Below are 21,612 nucleotides of genomic sequence, written 5' to 3' on the forward strand. Positions count from 1 at the left end.
AAGACGTCAACTCCATCAGATCTCACCTCTGAAATCCAGTATGTATTTTGCATTTTTCTGCAGCAGTCGGATGGGTGTGAGGTGTGCGGGAGGAAAAACACAAGAAATCAATGGATTATTAAGGACTGTAATTAGTTAATTACATTAAAGTTATATGTGTGAAAAGATTTCAAGTGATTCGGCAGCAGCAGCAGAGCTCAGAGCACTTCAGTTCCCCCACTTGAAACATAACCATCACTCACACTAACCCATTTTTTAATAACTTAGAATTTTTAAAATAGAATTTCAGTATCTAAATTATGTGTGCAGATAATTGCAGCCTATGAGCTGTGTGATGTGTTTGGGTGCAGAGGGTCAAAAGTTCGCCGCTCAGTGTGTGTTTGGGTAAATTAGGTCAGAACAGTGTGTGACTGGTGACTGGCTTTGAGGCATTTCGTTGGCTTCATGCTGTTTTCCTTCTTTATGCTTGTCTCAGTGTTTCTTCTCACTTGTTTTGTGATGATGCGATGTTTATGGCTTCTTTGTGTCTTTGTGACACGGCTTTCGGCAAATGTAATATTCTTGTACAGCTGTATGAACGGCTACAGCATCCAAAACTGTCTCCATCTACATTTTGCCTCCTTACATTTTTTTGTAATCAGTGCGATGGCAAAAAGCTGCAGTGTCTGCTGTTTTTTTTTTTCAATCCCAGCCTGGATGATTACTGTGGTAAACGAGAATTACCGCCTCACAGTTGTAAGCCTCCACCAACCTGCCAAGTTCCTCTTACAGTTGATGTCAATGTCTGTGAAAAGATGGATGTTTCACACACATCTTCAACCCGGCAGCACAGAAGATCTATACAAACATCACAGTTTTTAGGTGGACACCCAAGATTAGCGTCACCAATTCAGTATCTGACCAAATGTCTCCCCTTCTGTTTCTGAGATAAGACGCTGAGTAATGGACAGGACAGTGTTTTTACAGAACATTATGATGTCACGGATGCCACCAAATTCTAATCAGTTCATTCTTGAGTCTTGAGTGGATGTTTGTGCTGAATTTGAGGAAATTCTGTTAAGGCCTTCTTAAGATATCATGTTCACGAGGATGAGACAGATGCAGAACCCCAGGGACTTGACTACGGACTGCAAAAATCAAGCCAGTTCCTCCTTGATGCAAAGTGGATGTTTGTGCCAAATTTGACTAAATTGCCTCAAGGGGTTCCTGAGATACCGCGTTTGTGAGAATGTGACAGACAAAGTCACGGTGACCTTGACCTTGGACCAACAAAATGTCATCAGTTTATCCTTGACTTGAAGTGGACTTTTGTGCCGACTTTGAAAAAATTGCCTCAGTGTGTTTTTGAGATATCCTGTTCACAAGAATAAGACAGATGAGGTCACAGTGACCTTGACCCTGACCTTTGACCACCAAACTCTAATCAGTTCATTGTTGAGTCCAAGTGGACATTGGCACAAATGTGAGGAAATTCCCTTATGGTATCCTGGAGATATCGCATGCACAAGAATTAGACAGATGCAAGGTCACAGTGATCTTGACCTTCGACCATCAAATTCTAATCAGTTCATCCTTGACTTAAAGTGGACGTTTATGCCAAATTTTAAAAATTTCCTCAATGTGTTCTTGAGATATCACGTTCACAAGAATAAGACAGATGAGGTCACACTGACTTTGACCTTTGACCAAAGAATTCTAATCATTGTTGAGTCCAAGTGCATGTTTGTGCCAAATTTGGAGAAATTCCCTCAAGGTGTTTTTAAGCTATCACATAAATGAGACATAAGTAGATGCGGATGGATGGACAACCTAAAAACATAACAGCCACAGCTGTCGCCAGCGCAGAGGCCTCAGTGTGACCACCTGAAGACTTCCATCAGCTCAACCTTCGAACTCTCACCTTCTCGGTGTCGATGCCTTTGGACATGGACCAGGTGGAGACGATGTAGTCCATCACCCGCTCGCTCAGCCCCTTCGGAACCTGGTAGAGCTTCAGGAAGTCCCTGACGTTGTTGAGCATCTCGTGGTAGCGGTTGGTGTTGGCGTACATCTGCTGGAAGATGGTGGTCACGTTTCCAAAGATGGTGGCGTAGAGCAGAGCTACAGAGGAAGACAGAGGAGAGGGATGAGCACACACAAGCCATTTTCTTCTTTCTCTTTTTACTCCTTACTTCTTGGTTTCAACCTTTTTTCTCATTTCTTTCTTTACGTTGTTCTCATTAAAGCGTTTCATGAAGGTAATTATGTTGACAGCAACAGAACATCCACTTACACTCTCTAACATTCTCTCTCACACACAAACAAGCCCCATATCCTAAAATTGCCAATTGTAAAAGCATTTAATTGTGTTGCTGTGCTGTAAGTCTCCAGGGCTGCAGACCTGTTTGGAGGCTGATCAGCAGCATTTTGTACACCTTGGCCCAGTGTGACCCATGCATACCAGCCAGAGGAGCAGTCAGTCCTTGGTGGGCAGATCAGCTCTCACAACACACCTCCTTTTGGCAGCTTTTGGTCCCCTTTCCTTGTTTTACAGTATAACATCCATGCAACATCACTTAACCACTCCTAACACTACTGACTTAATCGATTCCTCCCATCTGTTTGTTTGATGTGTTTCAAAATCACCATCACCAACCTCACCAGACTTCATTTAAAAAAAAAAAAGCAATTTAAGTGTGTATAGAATCGGCATATTCTCACTTCTAACTGGGTGAATTAAGGGTTTATTTCAACCAAACCAGAGTTGATGATTTGACAAAAAGGCCTATCTCTGTAGGGATTATTTTCATAATGTTTTCGGACACTTGGAGTACAACAATCTGAGGCAGTCAGTAGCAAAACAAGCACTTTACAGTAAGTGGACAAATTTCCAGAGTGGTGACATTGAAGCCTCTTCTGTGGCTGCCGGCTGCAGTGATTTCATTCAGTACTTGACCAATTAAAAAAAAAGTTGATCCCATTAATCATGTAGACATAAAATCATGGGAAAGGGTTGAAATACACCAAAGTTATCCTTTAACATGAGTTCTACTTCTTTGAGTCGTTCTAGTTCTGGAAATTTCAAAAGGTTTTACTGTCATCGTCCTTCTTCTCATCTTGTTCCCTTTATCCATGCATGAAAGCTTCAGAAATGTTCCAGTTGGACCTAGTGCTAAGAGTTACTGTACTGACTACAAACACCCTTCTAAGTATTCCCAAATATCATTACAACCACCTGGAAACACTCTCGCAACTACCCAGGAACCAACAAAGCCCTTCCACTCACAGGGTTCAACGCTAAGGTTTTTTTTTTTCACTTGCCCGGTTGGGCAAGTTGGTCAGAGATCTACTTGCCCGAAGTCAGTTTTTACTTGCCCTATAAAAATTGTTTAATTTAAGCGGCTATCTATTAACAAAGACTGCAGTCATTTTTATGGTATGTAATCTTTATTCACACTGTATTTATTAATTAAAACAACATACGTCATGTATTGTAGCTTAATTCCTACACAAATATGACAGTGTCAGGGCTTCAAGTGAAAAATTTGTCAATCATTCTCCGTCTATAATTTTGCGCCCTATTTGAGCCATGTCCACCTCTATTTATTTTTCACCCCTCTCTCCAGTTCTGCTGTATTAACACTGGGTTTAATATATTTTGCTTCCATCTCTCTGCCCTGCTCTACTGTACTTCAAAGCTACTTAGCTCTCTCTCTACTCTACCAGTAGACTACCACATCCACCTGTTGCACAAAACGCACACAGCAGTGTTTCCCCTAGGATGGAGTTGTAGCAGCGGAGGTGAAGCACACGCATGAAAAATAATTTTCACATGCGTGAAACTTTTTTGTATGCTTGCAAAGCACAGCCTGCTGGGATGTTTCTATGTATCTACTGGCACCAGAAGGGCTCTTTAGGACTAAGTACACGCAGTACATGTGTGCACAGTAATGAGCAGGTGAAATGTGTGTCTAGCTTACATATGAGGTGTCTCAAGATTTAGGAACATACAATTGTATTGAATATGATAAAAGTAAAAAGTCACTTAACATGCTGCTGTTTTGTGCTATGACCTATTTAAGTGCTGGAAGTTGTTATTTACGTGACAACGCCTGAATGCAACACAAGCTCAGCATGAGTGCCGTGCTGAGCTGCTGCGCGAGCAGTGTGTCTGTCTGTGCGTAACAGCAGTCCGTTGGTTATTTACACACTGTCCATTTCCATAACTTTGTCAGCTGACAAACCACACTGGGCTCGGGGTCAGGTTTGGTCAGGAAAATGTGTCCCGAGCCGCTCTAGCGTGCTCACCTGTGTGTGTGGCGGAACTCCGCCGTGCGTGATACAGAGAGCAGAGGAGAATTGTTAACGTGTGACCATGTAGAGACAGAAATGACACTATGACATAACACCATAAATAGTATATTGTTATGTTATTATATGAAGCGTCCGTCGCGCAAAATAATATCAATGGGTGCTGTGGGCAGGACATTGTTACACAGCTGTGCCTGTGACTTCAGGCAGAGAGACTGCTGCATCAGAGCAGAAGAGCACGTTTTAAAATACACTTATTTTATCAATTAACTTTTATTAACTTTTACTATTTTTAGCAACTTACCCAATCGGGCAAGTGAGTTGTTAGTTTACATGCCCGACCGTGAGTTTTACTTGCCCCGGGCAATCAGGCAATCCTTATTGTTGAGCCCTGACTCACCAAAAACCCCTCACAAAAACCGCCTATAACCTACATGGTCATACCCTGGCAACCTGCCTACACAAGGAAACATCTAGCAACATAGAACTGAACCACCAATACCTTACCTGCCATCTAACAATGCCCAAACAACCCTTTAGCAACACCACTGCAAAAAAAGATCAAACCCAGCCAGATTATTTTCAAGCAATAAACTTTAGACAATGTTCCTTTTTGTAGTTCACATTTACAAGTCACCTAAAAGATCAGGTTTCTTATGTTAATGATCTCACGGTGCTTTCAACCTACAGTTGTCTTGCTTTGGTCTGAATCAGGGACTAATTGTGTTACAAAGTTGTATAATTGCCTAGAGTTGGTTCTTGTTCTCACAGCAGCATTTACAAGAGGACCAGATCAAATGCCTTGTGCGAGAAAGCTGCTCTTGATTGGTCAGAATCTCCATGTGAGAAAAATCCAGGAAGTAAAGCAAACGTTGAAGAAGAGTACACTTGCAAGATAAATGTGACACTTTCTAATGTCAGAACAAGGCTGGTTTTTCTGAGCTTTCACAGTACAAATAAAGGCATCAACCAATCAGTGGCGGATTTGTTGCAACTGTCAAGAATTTGCATTGTTGATGATGTGAATAGATTTGATGTGGAATATTTGTAGGTGAGTATTTGGCATTCTTGTGTCTTTTATTCTTCATGCTTCCTTGTGTAAAGGCCCTGAGTCACACTGGGGTAAAGGAAAGAAAAATCAGATGAGGAGGGAGACGGACGTTGTAAAAAGGCAGTTGTGATTTAATTAACGCCTGATATGCAACAACGATCATGACAGTGCGAAAAAGAAGAAAAGGGACGATTGCTAGAAAACAAACATGTATGACGTCTCCCGCGAGATGACAAGCTGTATTAATAGCGGCTTTCACTGCTGAGGAGGCTTTCAAGAGGAGGAAGAGGAGTGTTTTTTCCCCATTTTAGAACTTCAAGCCATTGTTACAGAGCCGTCAGCCTCCTCTGTACCCTGCTGCTACTGTTTCCATAGAGACCTCACTCGAAATAGTTCCCTCTTTTTTCCCCTTCGCTGCCTCCTCACAGCTAATAAAAATGACAAAAGAAAGAAGAGGAGAAATAATAAGTTTAAAGACTTTTGGGTTGAAAAATGGAGTGATCTGATCCAGCCACAAAATAAAAGCGGTGAGGAAGAGTGAAAGTACGGTACATGTGATTTGTCTGTTAAAGGAAAATGTTGGACAGACAATGTCTGAAAGTGACTGTGTGTTTGAGATAAAGTGCGAATATGTATATGTGAAAGGATAAAAAAGAAATTGATGGGGAAAAAAGAGAAAACCAAATAAAGAAAACCAGGAACGCAGTGCAAGCAAAGGAAAGTGTGTGTGTGTCAAATCTCACAGACGCAATGAGTGTCAGAAATAAAAGAAACGAATACAAAGACACAAAGAGCGAGTGTTTGGATGAGAGACAAAAACAGAAAAAGGCAGAGACAGCCAAAGACAGAAAAGTGTGCCGTGTCAGCGGTGAGATAAACAGCGTTCCAGTTCAGTTCGTTCAAAGTCAGCAGCCTTTCCAGGACCTTCCAGGACCTTTCCAAGACCCTGTCAGCTGGGTAAATTAGGACTCAGACAACACTGCCGATCTGGAACTCAAAGCTCAGAGACTCAGCTCTCACCTCCACCAAACACAGGACTCCTAATTGGGTGACTTGTTGGCACAGCGGTTGGCCAGCGTCACCTCAGTGCAGAGAACGACCAAGGTTTGACCCCCCTCCAAGTGACTGTGTTGAGCTCAAACAACCTCTTCGTGTTTGCCAGGATTTGAAGTGGTTAGTTCAGTCTCTTTGGCAAATCATCCTCCAGTTCAGTTCATTTATCAGGTGAGAAGGAAGAAGAGACACCTGAAAATGTGACTTTCAGTCCTTTAAAAAGAGAAAGTTGGACTCCTAGTGTGAAGAGTGCGAAGACAGGCTGTGGAGAAGGATTGTTAGCAAACCAACTGAACTCAAAACTACTAATTAGCTAATTAGCACCATTTGTCGGCTGTAAATAAGGTCTGGCCATGTGTACTTTGAAATGTCAAAGCAGCTTGAGACAGAGCTCCAAAGAAAACAAACTGAAAGACCCACCATTACAGAAGCAGTGTGCAGGAGGAGTGTGTTATGAAAGCTTTATTGGCAGTTTAATGAATGTCCTGTAGATGCGGGTGTGGTTTTGGCAGGTGGTGAGACGCAGGGTCAGCACTGACGTCGCACTTGTGGGTTGGTGGTATTGACTAATTAGCCACTATTTGCCACACAGGGCTGGAAAGGCTTTTGAGCTGAACGGGTACACCATGAGGAAGATGCTAGAGGCGAGGCATTCTGAAAACAAAAAGAGACAGAGGAAGTATTTGACACACCACCACGAATTATCCACATAAATACACCTTCACTCTGAACAACCACGAAGAAGAGCGAGCTGGCCGACTGGACCGACGGAGCAGCACCTGAGGGGTGTCCAGGTCCGAGTGAACTGGTCGCAAGGAGCAAGAGCGGTGGCGGAGGACAGGTCACACTCACCCAGGGAAGTCCAGGTGCATGTCTCACGTCTAACGCAACACGTAGGGAAAGGCACTAAGTTACGGGCTTGCTAGGCTTAGCTAATGAGGTTTCACCAGCCTGGTTTAGCACAATGGCGTAAGAAGGTAAGGACTTCCTGCTGTACTCTCAGCAAACACATGCTAGGCCTTACCTCATGTTAATGATGTTTGAGTTCAGCGATTTGTCTTGACCCTCTATTTGGCATTTCTACACTAATACTGCACAATGACGGCTAAATGTGTCTCTGCTGATTCAAGTAATTAACCTTGCTTACCTGACCTTGATTAGCTTGTGTTTGGCCTGTGTGAGCCTGAATAAACCAGATTCAACAGGTAAACGTTTCCACAATCGCCTGAGCCAAAGAAATTTAAGAACTGGGTTGATCCTGCTCTTTTATGTCCACAACAGTTTGTACTTACTGTATCACAAGGTCTTCAAAACAGCTCTAGAGAAACCTAGTAAGTTCATTAAGTACAAATATTTTGTTAAACTACTATTTCCAAAGTCTTATCCAAAGTTTTTGACCTTCAGTAAGATCAGAACTGGTCAGTTTGTTTTTTCTTTCTCCGTCCTCTCTGCACTCTCCTGTCAAGTCCGCCCCAGCACCTTAATGTTAATACATGTACTCCATTGGTCAAAAGAAACGTAAACATGGTTGTGTTCATAGATAGTCACTCCAATTGCCAGAGTGCTCTCTGGCACAAACTGGACTGTTCGCAAATTCAAAGCATTGTTAGATTATATCATTGGTTATTCAGAGCACCACACTCCCAGAGCAGCAAAGCATACTCTTGACACTCTGAGGAGACGGATTGCTAAGCGCTGTGAAGGTAGCACTTTTTCAATTCATTAATTCATTAATTCATGTAGAAATAGAGTGTCCTACATCTTTGAACAACATTCACACTCACTTTGACACCTACGGGCAATTCAGAGTCAACAGTTAACCTGCATGTCTTTGGACTGTGGGAGGACACTGGAGTGCCTGGAGAAAACCCATGCTAACACAGGTAGAACATGCAAAACTGTGCACAGAGGGGCTCCTCCACGCTGAGTTTGAACCAGAACTCTCTTGCTGTGAGGCAACAATGGTTACCACTGCTCCTCTGCGCCATCCAGTTAATATTAAGGACTATTTCTCTATAGGGACCAATCCGATGTATATCTCATTTTTGACAACATGAAACTTGTTTGTAAAGGTTTCTTAAAAAGGCATTAATCGTTCTAGAAATGAATTTGTCAATTTAAGTGAAATCGAAATGGCGATTTTTTTAGAGATGGCCTTGTAACCCTGATATTTGGCCTTTGAGCCCTTGAGAAAAACTGCTGTGTTGCAGGCCAAGTGGTCTTGCCCCTAAAATTACGAAACTCCAGGCCTGCCAACATCACTCTGCATCAGTCTATAAAAAACACTTATCTAGTCCCATGAGAAACTGTATGAGTTTAGAAGGTTCATTCAAAGTACTCAGGCTACAGTTTAAAGCTGTCATTTCAATACCATATTTGAAATCTGATATGTCCCCCCTGGGTCTATTTATTTAAATATGTCTCAGTTTTCCAGCTCTGGTGGCCGGGGAGAGACGGACTGCTTGGGGAGTGATGGTCAGGACGGGGAGCAAATGAAGAGCTTTATTTCCTCATATTTATTAGTTGATGGAGCAGCCTGGGGGAGGGAGGACCAGACACTGTCAAAGCGAGGCGCTCATCAACCGGAGAGAGTCTTCGCAGAAAGTTTGTTTCTAAATTGACTGTGACACTGAAAAGGAAAATATATCAACGTGATCATTTGGTTGCATTTGGTCGGTCTGTTCTGGCCTCCTGACGCTGCACTCCCAGAGATTACCTGGAAGTCACACAGTGAGAGTAACATCTGATGTAACCTCTGTTTCATTACTATTTCCGGCATCCTCTCTTTGTCAAAGTGTCAATTTTTCTACCCCAGGAAAGTGTAATTATCTATTTTGGTGTACATAACTATATTTGGAAACTATCTTTGTTTGATGATGATTCTGATCCTGACGTCACCAGATGAGGAAACCGTTTCTTTTTTGGTGAAACAGAAAGACTAATCTGACATCGGTCTCTTTGATCCGTCTCAGCTTCTCTTTCAGGTGATGTAAAAGATCTCAATAAATGATATTTCACCTCAGTTCCCCTCACTATTCCCGTGTCATTACTTTCTAACTTTTTAAGGGCGAACTGTCAAAACGGGACTGGTGACGAAATCAAAACTACACATGTACAAAGCAACTTCAAAAACTGGTGACGGGGTCAAACAAAGCACAAGCATTTAAACTCTCAGACTGATTTCTGAACAGTGTTGCTTTTTGGGTAAGAAATCAGTAGAGAACAGAAGTCGCCTTCTTCTGTGTCATGTATATTTTCCTTTTGCGGGTTTCGGACGATCTGCCCGAGGAGTTTAGGATGATTTGTCAGAGCGAATGAGTGTGAGGGACAGAAATCTGTCAGTCCGGGAGGAAAGCAGGAGACATAGTGTCACCGCCCGAAGCCCAGACACCCAGACACCCAGAAAATATCAATCACAACACTCCTACATGAAGAGACAGCCAGCACACGCACAAAGACTCACATACAGTACAGTACTACTCACACACACACTCTCATATATATATATATATCTATAAGCACGGAGGCACAAGCACAAAGACGGTCTCTAGTCCACATAATTTCAGTCTGAACTGGTTGACATTATCTAATGCCGTCTTACACCAAACTACTTTCCTAGCTATTTCACTGTTGCAGACAAATTTCTAATGTCGGAATAAAATTACAAGAGTTCTGCTCGAGTTGTGACGCGCTCCTGTGATCTCGTCAATTTGGTGTAAGGTGGTCGTAGAACTCAGTTCAAGCTGTCTTAAATCAGTCTCTTTCTCGTCTTCACGTCCCAGTAAAATCAAAGGCGTTTAATACTACCATAATTTTTTAAGTCTTGGCTCATGCAAACTGAAGTTCAATGACATGAACAAAGTCAATGACTAATGGCTGCGCTCTCTCCAGCACCAAACAGGAAGCAGCAAACCTGATAGAGAGAGAGCATACATGGAGGCGACTGTGGGGAGGCGCCAGAATGTGGCTCTCTAAAGGGACTCAAAGTGGTGATTCAGCATTTGCCCATATATGAACACTCCACTTCAGAGGAAACTGTTGCTTGTTCACGTCCAAGTTTGGGTCCAAAATGTTCTGGATATTTCTGCTACGTTAGTCAAGACAGGTGTCTGATGTGCTGCTGCTGATGTTGCAAGAGAACTAGACTAAACAAGTGCAGTAAAGACTAATTAATGAATTAGTTCATGATGAATTTGGAATTGCATCTCTGCTTTTTGCAGATGATGTGGTTCTGTTGGCTTCATCACACTGTGACCTCCAGCAGGCACTGGTGCAGTTTGCAGCTGTGTGTGAAACAGTTAGTATGAGACACAGCACCTACAAATCTGAGGCCATGGTTCTCTGCCGGAAGACGGTGGATTGGCCCCTCTGGGTTGGAGGAGAGTTACTGCCCGAAGCAAGGGAGTTCATGCATCTCGGTGTCTTGTTCACAAGTGAGGGTAGAATGGAGTATGAGATGGATCTGCGGTTTGATTTACTGGTTCATTTACTGGTTGGGCTCAACCACCCCACAGAGGGTAAGGACATTCTGAGGGAGCTCAGAGTAGAGCCGCTGCTCTTTTGCATCGAAAGGGGTCAGTTGAGGTGGTTCGGGCATCTGATCAGGATGCCTCCTGGGCACCTCTATGTGCAACTGGTGGGAGGCCCTGGGGCAGACCTGATGCCTCGGTTTTCCCCAGGAGGAGCTGGAAAGCGTTGCTGGGGAGAGAGATGTCTGAAATACTTTGCTCAGCCTGCTGCCCCTGCAACCATGTTTCAGATAAGTTGAGGTGGTTCGGGCATCTGATCAGGATGCCTCCTGGGCACCTCTATATGTAACTGGTGGGAGGCCCTGAGGCAGACCTGACGCCTTGCTGTTCCCCAGGAGGAGTTGGAAAGCGTTGCTGGGGAGAGAGATGTCTGAAATACTTTGCTCAGCCTGCTGCCCCTGCAACCAAATTTCAGACAAGCAACTGAAAATGGATGGATGAAATTAAACAGTAGCTGCAGTCCTGAGGGTGTTAAATACACACATACATGTACTGCTTTTTACATCTAACATAGATAGACCTGAAGATTACTTCCTCGACTGTTCAAACTGATCAGACACTCATGTACATTTATAGCAGTTCAGCTTTTGAGCTCATTCTTAAATCACATGTCCATCACAGAATCTTGTGATTTGTCTACTTTGCATTCACATCACAAACAAAACAAACCAGAGCTCAGCTAGAAGGAGACCAGTAAAACATAATCACCCTGTGATAATCTTTGATTTTAGATTTGTTTTAAGTTCCTTTAAAGAAGGAGCTGCACACGTGAAAGCTTTTTTTTTGCCAGTCTCTCTCTGTAGATAAAAACCTGAGCACACCTCTGTTACGCAAACAAACTAAAATAGCAACACAAAGTGAAAACAAAGCAGCCGTGGCCTTCAGAGGAGCCACCTCCATCACGAGCCATTGAGCCCAGTCCATTTGCTGCTCAGTGAGCCAAGTCGGCGTCCAGGCTGCATCACAACACATTACACACTGACAGGACACTGCGCTCCGCCAGCCAAACACTGAGAGAGCCAGTCAGCCGTATCACAGTCCAAACACCCAAAAAAAAAAAAAAACCTACTGTATAAATCTGTTTTGACAAGCAGTAATTGTGCATCAAGAGCTCTCTGGGTGAGTAAAACATTCTGCCTGATTGTCTCCACATAAATATTGACTGAAAAATCTGCAGAGGCATCCCGCTGTTAGTCACACACCCCGCTCCCTCAAGCTATACAATCATTTCTGTAATTATGACTCTCACTATGGTTCTCGTATCACTGTTTTCTTAAACATTGCATTGTTTACTCCTCATTAGGTCAACTTAATAGACTACGCATCGCCGTGCAAAAATGATAATGGGTTTTGGAGTAAGTGGGCTGGGCCGCATGTGGGGGGGTTGATGTGAGATAAATGTCGGCACCCACTTAACACCCAAACACCTGTAAGTCATGTTACACTCCAGACATTAGGGAGGTTTAACATGTACGGCTTGTATCAGGGGAAAAGATCTGCCAGAGAAGAAAAACTCAAATACTTGACTGAAAGTGTAACTTTAGATAAAAATATAACTTTCTTCCTTTTTTAAATGACATGTTAAATTTATCAGCTGTAACATCCACCAAGGCTCAGTCCATTCAATACAGCCTTAGGGCCTTTACACACTGGAGGTGTTTCTTCGTGCGATTAATTCACACTCCAACACGTTTTTTCCAGCTGTTACGGAGGCTCCATGATCTGAACCAAGACAGCTAACTTTATTATTTCTTTCCACCCTGACAAGGGCAGTGCATACCAGATTTACTCCGTTTATAATAAAAGCTTTAGACGTATACACTCACCAGCCACTTATTAAGTTCTGTTCAACTGCTTGTTAATGCAAATAGTTAATCAGTCAATCACATGGCAGCAACTCAATGCATTTAGACATGTAGACATGGTCAAGACGACCTGCTGAAGTTCAAACTGAGGATCAGAATGGGGAAGAAAGGTGATTTAAGTGACTTTTTTTTCTTCAAAGATTTTTTATGGGGCATTTTTGCCTTTATAGATAGGACAGCTAAGCGTGACGGGGGGAGAGAGGGGAAACGACATGCAGCAAAGGGCCACAGGCTGGAGTTGAACCTGGGCCACTGCAGCAACAGCCTTGTAAATGGGGCGCCTGCTCTATCCACTAAGCCACCGACGCCCTGATTTAAGTGACTTTGACTGTGGCATGGCAGAGACTGAGATGCAACTGCTAGACAGAGCCATAATCTGTTTGGAAACCAAGGAAACCCAAGGAAAACAAACACACATATTTAGTTAAAAAATGTCAGTCAACATCACATAATGTGTGTTTTTTAATCTTGGCGGAAGGATTTTTCGGTAAAAGTCAAAACAACAAAGATATGATGGGTTAAAGTGTCATTTACCGTGCCCACTCCATTGACTCCAATAGAACTGACAACAAAGTCTGTCTCCTCAAACACTGTCGCTGTCGTTGCGACCGTTCCGTCTTTATAGTCCTGTCATCACTGTGAGGTTGCCAGGCTGCCATCTGAGATGCCTTTCTTTATTCTAAGTTATGCTAAAGAGCTGCAGCTTCATATTTAGTGTACAGACATTAGAATGATATACATCTTCTCATCCAGTTCTTAGTAAAACAGAAAATAAGTATTTCCCAAAATGATGAACTGTTCCTTTAAAACACTGATTCCCAACTGGTCCGGCTACAGGGTCCAGGATTCTCCTTAATCATTAGTTAAAGGGCCACACAGTTTAATACATTCAGCATCATACTTGCATTTGGCCATGTCGTCAAGCTAATTTGCTGTCTCTCTCAAGTAGCTGTCAGTTAGTCACTCACTCTACAGCAGGAAACAACACTTCAAAATAAAAGCTCTGTGCCCAAAATTTGCAGTACTTCAAAATAAAGTGTGTTTTTTCACTTGTCACTTGTGGCCCATTCAGACTGGACTGTGACCCACCAGTTGGGAACCACTGCTTTAAAAGACGCAACAGTAAAGTGACACCAATTCCAGTAATGAAAATTGTCAATATCATGTTTTTAAGAGGAGGAAATTAACGAAGGACATGAAAAGACGGAATAAAAGAAAAAAAGATGTGGGGGCCGTTTGTGATTTGGGGCTGTATAAATACAGCACAATTGACTTGACCTGACCAGACATCTTGGTCACAAATATTGGGTTTTGAGTATGTGCGGATGGGTATGTTAATGTTGGCAGGAGGGCAGGGGATGAATTATTTTTCTTTTTCATATGTATTTAAATTGGTATTTATGTCTATCTTATTCTTTCTATATTTGAAGTGTTAGTTTATGTTAGCAGGAATTTAGCCTGTGTACTGCGAATGCTCGCCTCCCCACATGCACATGTTCCACCAAAACAAACAATATTTTTGCTGGAGCACCGGTCCTGAGCTCAGTGCCGCCCAAGACGACTGTGATTGCCTCAAAGAAATACAACCAACCCAGAGTGTTTTTTCCCTGAGTGTGTAATTATGATGGGTTTAGCCAGACCACTCTCCAGCGCTGGCACAGTGTGAGATAGGTCTGGCTCTGTGAGACTGAATTCACAATAAAGGAAAGTCATTTAAATACTTTTGTAACATTGTTCACTTGTAACATAAACTCACTTTTAAACCAAAATGACCCCAGTATGGAACATTATTTGACTTCCAAATCTATGCTTACTGGGTAAAAAAAAAAAGAGACAGAAGGAGAAAAGGAAGGAGAGAATTACAGATGCAGCAAGCTTTTCTATGATCATATCTTAAACTGAATGTAAAGTAACTGCAGAATAACTACACGCTACAGCTGCCACATACATGTTGCAAAGTCATACAATGACGTTGAGGAGAATGTTTCAAAAAAGGAAATGCTTGTCACACTGGGAGAGTAAAAAGATATATACAGAGACATCAGTGATGCTGATGACAAACACTTGAGGCTCAGAGATGAATCAGCACCTTCAGTCTTTTAATTACACTCATGAATCTTGATTAAAATTATAAGTTGGGGACAGTCGAGAGCGTAGCAGGAAGGGACTTTACTGAATGGGGGCACGGTGCTTATTTGGGAGCATGTGTTTTGTTTTGTAGAAGATCCTTCACTCATTTAAACTTTGTCTATTTGCAAATAAGTCGTAGGCTTCGAGCTGTGTTCAGGACCTTATTCTTTAAAAAGTTTTGTCCAGAAAGCAGCTTTTTCGATGAACAGTTCAGTTCAACAATTTTATCAAATCTCGCCTTTGACTAAGTGCTGTGCTGAGTGGAGATGTCAACGTTTAACCTTTTATCGAGTGCAGAGAATGATTCTGACCAGTTACGCATGTCGGCCTGTGAGTATGGGTCTGGCGGAGCAAGCTAGTGCGACTGGCTAGTAACGCCGTCGCAAGCCAGCGGTGTTACTGTGAAAACATTGCGCCCACCTCTCCTCCCAGGCAGTGTTAATTTTCGTAGATGAAAACTATGACGAAAATTTTTCATCAACCACCTTTTTTCCATGACGAAAACAAGACGATGACAAGCTAAAAATAGATCTTGATGCTATAAACAGACGAAATCTATGTTTCATTTTCATTAACGAAGACAAAACAGCCATGCTTGTAATCATCGTCAAATGCTGCATGAGCCACAGGCTGGTAAACTCCAGTAAATAGCCTGCACCAGGAAGTTTCACTAGCCAGCACAAACACTCACAGCAGAGCAGCGTCAGCCGTTGGTGCGAGTTATGAGCTGTAATTAAGGAGGAAATAATCAGCCGTGTGTGTCTGACTGTAGATGGTGGAGCTGCTGAATGGATTTGTGGAGTTTTTAGTTGCAGGCGGCTGGAGCTATTGGATACGAACCTGACTCTTAAAGGGATGGTTTCCAGGATCTATGTGAATATCCAGAAGGTGGCTTCCCTATCCCTTGATTACATAAAAAGGAAATGGGAGGAAGAGTTAGAGTTGGACATATCGGAGGTTGACTGGAGATGGGCAGTAGAATTAATACACTCTTCTTCTGTACGTGTTAGACACGGATTGATACAGTTTAAGGTGTTACACAGACTTCATTTTTCAAGGGACAAACTGGCAAGGATTTATCAGGGGGCTGATCCAACTTGCCCTAGATGTAAACAGGTGCCAGCCAACATATGTCACATGTTCTGGTCTTGTCCCAGGCTGAAAGAGTTTTGGACCAAAATTTTTAAAACCTTCTCATCCATTTATAACAAAAATATAGAGCCCGGCCCTCTGGCAGCCATCTTTGGTGTGGCACCAGGGGAAGCACAACTAATGACTGCTCAAAGGAAAGCAATGGCATTCTCTTCATTGTTGGCCAGGAGATTTATTTTATTTAACTGGATAAAGGCAACACCGCCATCTCACAAACGATGGATGGAGGAGGTGATGGCACACCTTGAATTAGAGCACCTTAGATTTACGTTGCAGGGCAAAACTAAGAGATTCTCTAAGGTCTGGCAGCCTTTTATTTCTCATTTTGAACAGGAGCTTTCATCTGCTCCAACATAACTGGCAGCTTCTGAATCCTCCCTCCCCCTTTTTTTCTCTTTCTCCTTTCTCTTTTTTTTTAAAATTTATTATTATTATTATTATTATTATTAATTTTTAACTATCACTATTATTATTATTGCTGTCATTTTTGTCATTTCTGTTTATCTATTTATTTTAACCTGAGAGTGTCTGGACCACATAGGAGGTGGGTACGTTTGATGTCTGGTATTAGTATGATCTGTCTTGTCACTGTTTTGTCTGTAGTTTAGACCTGTATTTGTGATGTATTTATTGAGTCCCATTATCTAGTTTTGAATGGGATGTTTGATGTTTGAATATGAAAATCAATAAAAACACTTTGATTATTATTATTAGTTGCAGGCGGCTGTTAGCAGCTCTGCTTGTTAGCAGCTGAACGGCAGCCGAGTAAGGAGCCACCAGCCGCCGGACTTAACAACTAATCTCACAGGACTTGTACCAAAGCCGCACTGTGTAGGAAAGGTTTATGGATTGATGGTGTTTGACAGGCAGGTAGGAGGCTCAGTTATCTGTAAGTTAACAGTATGAACTCAGATAAGTTTTCTCTGACAGAGATGAAAGTTTAGTTTTAATCATCAACTCTTTGAGAGGACACGAGTTTAAACATCCAGACTGCAATTGTGCAGATTAAGAAAGAATTCAGGCTTTAATGAAGTTATTTTTCTGCTTCTTAATAGTCAAATGGATAAGTCAGAGTGTACAATGAACCTGGGGACAAATCCTATTTGTCTCTGATTAGTTATTTGTGGTGTCAAAGTTTTTGTGAGCATAAACAGAGAGATGTTGAGCTTGTTTTCGTCAATGTTTTTGACGACTAAGGCCTTGTGTACACGGATACCGATACAAATCCTGTATAAAAAAAAATCCATATTTACACAATCAGTTGTGAAAACGATATCCCTGTTTATATGAAAACGCAAAAACGGCAGATTTTTGCTGCAATTAGCATGCCAGACCAGTAGGTGGCGATACGCTATATGTCAAACACCATAGAAGAACGTTCTGCGCATGCACAGTGATTTGTTTTCCTCTTGGCGCTCGTGATATAAACAATGATAAACTACATTTTATACATTAATAGTTAGCTGCTATGCAATTACTAATATTGGGCACAGCAGATGTCTTTGTGCGCTGATGTAGTGGTGATGTTGATGTAGCAGTGCTAAGTTCATTTGTAAGCTCGTAAGTAGCCCCAAAAGTGCTAACAAAACGTAAACAACTTGGCATATATCCGCCGTTATTGTTGTGGTTCCCAGGTGCGTAATGGGCATGCGCGAACTGGGTTGCAACATCGTTTTCCAAAATCTCCATCTATCCTGTTTACACTTGTCCGTAGAAACGAGTATTTTTAAAACTTTCACTTCGGAAGCTGTTTTTGAAAATCTCCGTTTTCGTCGAGAAAAATGCCAGTTACGTGTAAATGATAGGTGCAAACGCAAAGATAAACACCCGTTTTCAGAAATATATGGAATCGTATAAACAGGTCCTAATAACTATGAAGGATAAAAATAACAAAAATGTGACTCAAACTAATAAGCATTTTCATCTCAAGACTAAATCGAAAACAGGTGTCAAAATAAACACTGCTCCCACGTCAATCCGACGAGTGAGCGGCTTTATTTTGAGCTGCAAACCCACTATAGAGTTACCTCTGTTAGCACCGTTAGCAGTGTCAACACAGCTCGTAGTGCTAACACATTAACAATGCTAAAGGGTTTTTGCTGCTCAAAATAAAGCCGCTTCTTACCAGGGATACCAGAGGGTGGCCACCGTGTTTCCGCAACAATGTCGTGCTGCAAATGAGCAGCGCTGCTAACTAGCTTCCACTCAATCGAGGTAGTGCGCAGTGTAGAGTGACCAATGCTAGCTAATTAGTGGAGATCGGAGAGTGGGCACTGTGTTTTCACATGTTAAGGCAGCCAGCTATCTGTCTACCAGCAAAGCCAAAAAAATATAAAATAAAAGGTGAGATATTTACATCGTAAAACATTTAATTTTCATCAACTAATTAGATAGCGCTTCAAAATGTGGTGCTTTTTATCATGTCAAGCAAAATGTTACTGGGGGCCTTTTCCTTGTATTCCTTTGTAAGGTTGTCTGATAACTGGCCGCAGCAGTTGTGTGTACATCCATTAAAATCTGTGTAGGTCAGGTGCTGGATACACAGATCAATGCCATGAAGAATAGGCACATTATACACATGTCGCCAGTAAAGCCAGTTTCTCCAGCGAGCTTTGACTCCAGTGTGCAGATGACTTTCTACTTGTCACAGAGCTGATATTAAAACTCATCTTGGACAAAATGAAAAAAAGATAAAACAGAAACACTGATCAAACTCATTCAAATGGTCTTGCTTACTTGCTTATTTGTATGGCATTTTTCCCAGTTTCTGTAATCTGGTTTTCATAAGCTAACGATGAATGACAGCGAGAGGCTTTTCTGAAGGTATGAATAGAGAAACTGGTTCCTACAGCTCTGCCAACTGTGTGCAGACAAACCAGGAATAATGAGCGAGACGGGTAACCTTGATTATCAGCACAAACTTGGGGGGAAAAGAAGGGATTATCCTTTCAATTATTCCACTGTTTCACTGAGTTTAAATCCCTCGGAATAAGAACATATCAAACACACAAACAATAAGAACTAATGAATTCTTTTCTTGTTTTCATTGTTTGTGCACAAATGTTTTTCATCTCATGTTTTGAAGTCAGGAGGATGGAGTGTTGCAGTTTCACTAATGGGACCCGAATTAAAACAGCACAAATAAGCCAGCTCTGAGGTTTCACCGCTGACGGTAACAAGGCCTTCAGGGGCCGAGCGGGGCCTCCCTAAGGACCAGGGGCTGGGCCTCTGCAGGAGTAATGAAGCCATGGAGGACCTCTCATACTGAACCAGTGCCTGGTAAACATCGGGATGGTTTTCATGAGGAGGGACAAGTGAGGCAGAGCTGGGGACAGATTAACCTCTGAGCTGGTTGTGCTCACTGCTGTACTGTTGTTGACAGTTGAATATCAGTCAATATGTGGGGAAAGCGATGCTGTCGTATGGTAGTGTGTGTCAGGTCAGAAGGTCATGTTTGGATATGGACAGATGAAATGAGGAACAGCGTGGAGAACAGGTTTAGCCCGCAGCAGATTTAAAAGGTAATCTAAACCAATTTAAAGAAGACCTATGATGCTCATGTGAAGGTTCATACTTGTATTTTGGGTTTCTACCAAACATGTTTACATACTTTAACACTTGTATTCACCATGTGTCTAAACAAACGTTACAATGATGTCAGTTTGCTAGCTGGAGGTAAAACATGCCTCTCCACCACAGGGCTGTAGGCTACATAGGAGCCCTAAAATGTGGTCTTGTTGTGTTATTGGGAGCCAGAATAGAAGGAGACATGGCTCAAAACTTAAAAAAAAAAACAAAACAAAGACAACTATGGTTAAATGTGATAAGATGAAAGGACTGGACAGAGGCGATCATCAGAAATGCTCACATGTGCAGCGCACACTTCATATCGGGCTAGGGAAAAAGTGTTTAGTGGCCTTTGCCGTTATAGTTTAATGGCGCCCAGCAGCGTCAGGGGAAACCATCGGGACAATAACTAAAGTTACGGCAGTGAAAGTCCAAATGTAGTGGGCTTTCAACCCCAACTTTCACCCGGTAGATGGTGGGGTTAATAAATGTTTGCGCGCCATAAGATTATAAAGCCAAACCCTGTTCTTTTCTTCCTAAACCCAACCACATCCATTTGTTGTTGATTTGAAAAGTCAATTTGTAGTGTTATACTGATGCAGTGCATTTATTTTGGAAGAAACTGCATGTAAACGTTAAATTTCCTGTGAAAACAGAAGTGTATTTTGAAAGAAGATAATGCATTTAACAGGCAGGACTTGTCACAGTGTCCCACAACGTCAGCAACCAACGCACCCAGGGCACCTTGCACATCGTATCTAGACGTGCAATGTCCATGAGTTCGGAGTGAGAATGTGTTGTTTAACCAAATATTTCACAAAACTGGCTACACACCCAAAAGGCTGACCTCCTCTCTTATTTGTCGCCATGAATTATTGGTCTTGTTTTGGTCTCTGTACTGCACCATGCACATATCCCACAAGACTGGATAATGAAAAACACTTAAAATTAACTTCTCTGCTGTCTCTGCTGGGATGTTTTATCTATCTGTAGAGATGCATTTCTTTGTGTTGGACAATAGGGGTGTACGCCATATACTACACGGAAATACAGACAGAAAAGTCCTCTGTGGAAGCAAGGCTTAAGGGCCAGCAGCGTGAGGAAAAGTGCTTTTTTTGTCCTTCTAATTCACACATCTTTTCTTCATGACCTGCTGCCTTATACCAACAGTGTGTGTTACTGTAAAGAGTTGCTGCTCTTTGATTAGTCCTTGATTGTTCGTCAGTCAGAGGCTCACAGTCTGCCCTGTATAGGGCGTTGGCATCAGATGACACCTGCAGCAGACATTGATCGACCTTCCAGCTCCTGGTTTCGTCTGACTTTCGCTCAGGGAGGATTCGAGGTTGCACTGACACCAGGTAGCAGACATGTCGAGGGATCTAACATCTGACAGCATTATTCACACTCTCTGCTCCGTGAAGTGACTTTTTAACTGCGGTGACTTGGTTCAGCAGGCGAGACAGGTACAGAGCGGCGATTAGAGCTCACATGCTCTGGGACTCGTGGTAATCACAGCTTGGCCCCATTTTCCGTGCACTGTCAGCAATTATACTTGAGGAGCACCGATCTATCATGCCTGGCACCTGCTTGATTCAATTATCCCCATGCTACCCGTCTGACTGTGGGCCCCTCACTTTCTGCTCCGACATAAATCACACGAGCAGAAATTAAAAAATTATAATAAAAATAGCGGTGATTGCCTCCTTTAGAGGCTTTTCACTGTGGGAACGATTGGGAGATTGGGTTCATGAATGAATGAGCGGGGAAGAGATTCACCGTAAGGACGATTACAACTGGCGATAATTATGGAAATGGGGTGTGAATCACTACACACACCCAAACCCTCGGGTGATTTACACAGCACACGTAAAATAGATGAAACTGATATTAATTATTTATGGCTGAGCTCTTGTGTAAGAGTGAAATTCATCGCTGGTAATGTTTGTATTTTTTTTTTTTTTTACAAAAGCGTCAC

General features: G+C 42.3%; 1 protein-coding gene across 1 annotated transcript in view; it reads right to left on the minus strand.

Annotated features, from left to right (window-relative positions):
- Positions 1 to 21,612, minus strand: part of kcnh5b (potassium voltage-gated channel, subfamily H (eag-related), member 5b) — a 254,006-nt gene that overhangs the window by 100,467 nt on the left and 131,927 nt on the right. The window contains exon 9 of the mRNA XM_049596619.1: positions 1,901 to 2,100. Coding sequence (XP_049452576.1) covers positions 1,901 to 2,100 — 200 coding nt within the window. The remainder of the gene's footprint in view (positions 1 to 1,900; positions 2,101 to 21,612) is intronic.

Source organism: Epinephelus fuscoguttatus, linkage group LG14, assembly GCF_011397635.1.
Source record: "Epinephelus fuscoguttatus linkage group LG14, E.fuscoguttatus.final_Chr_v1".
NCBI lineage: Eukaryota > Metazoa > Chordata > Actinopteri > Perciformes > Serranidae > Epinephelus > Epinephelus fuscoguttatus.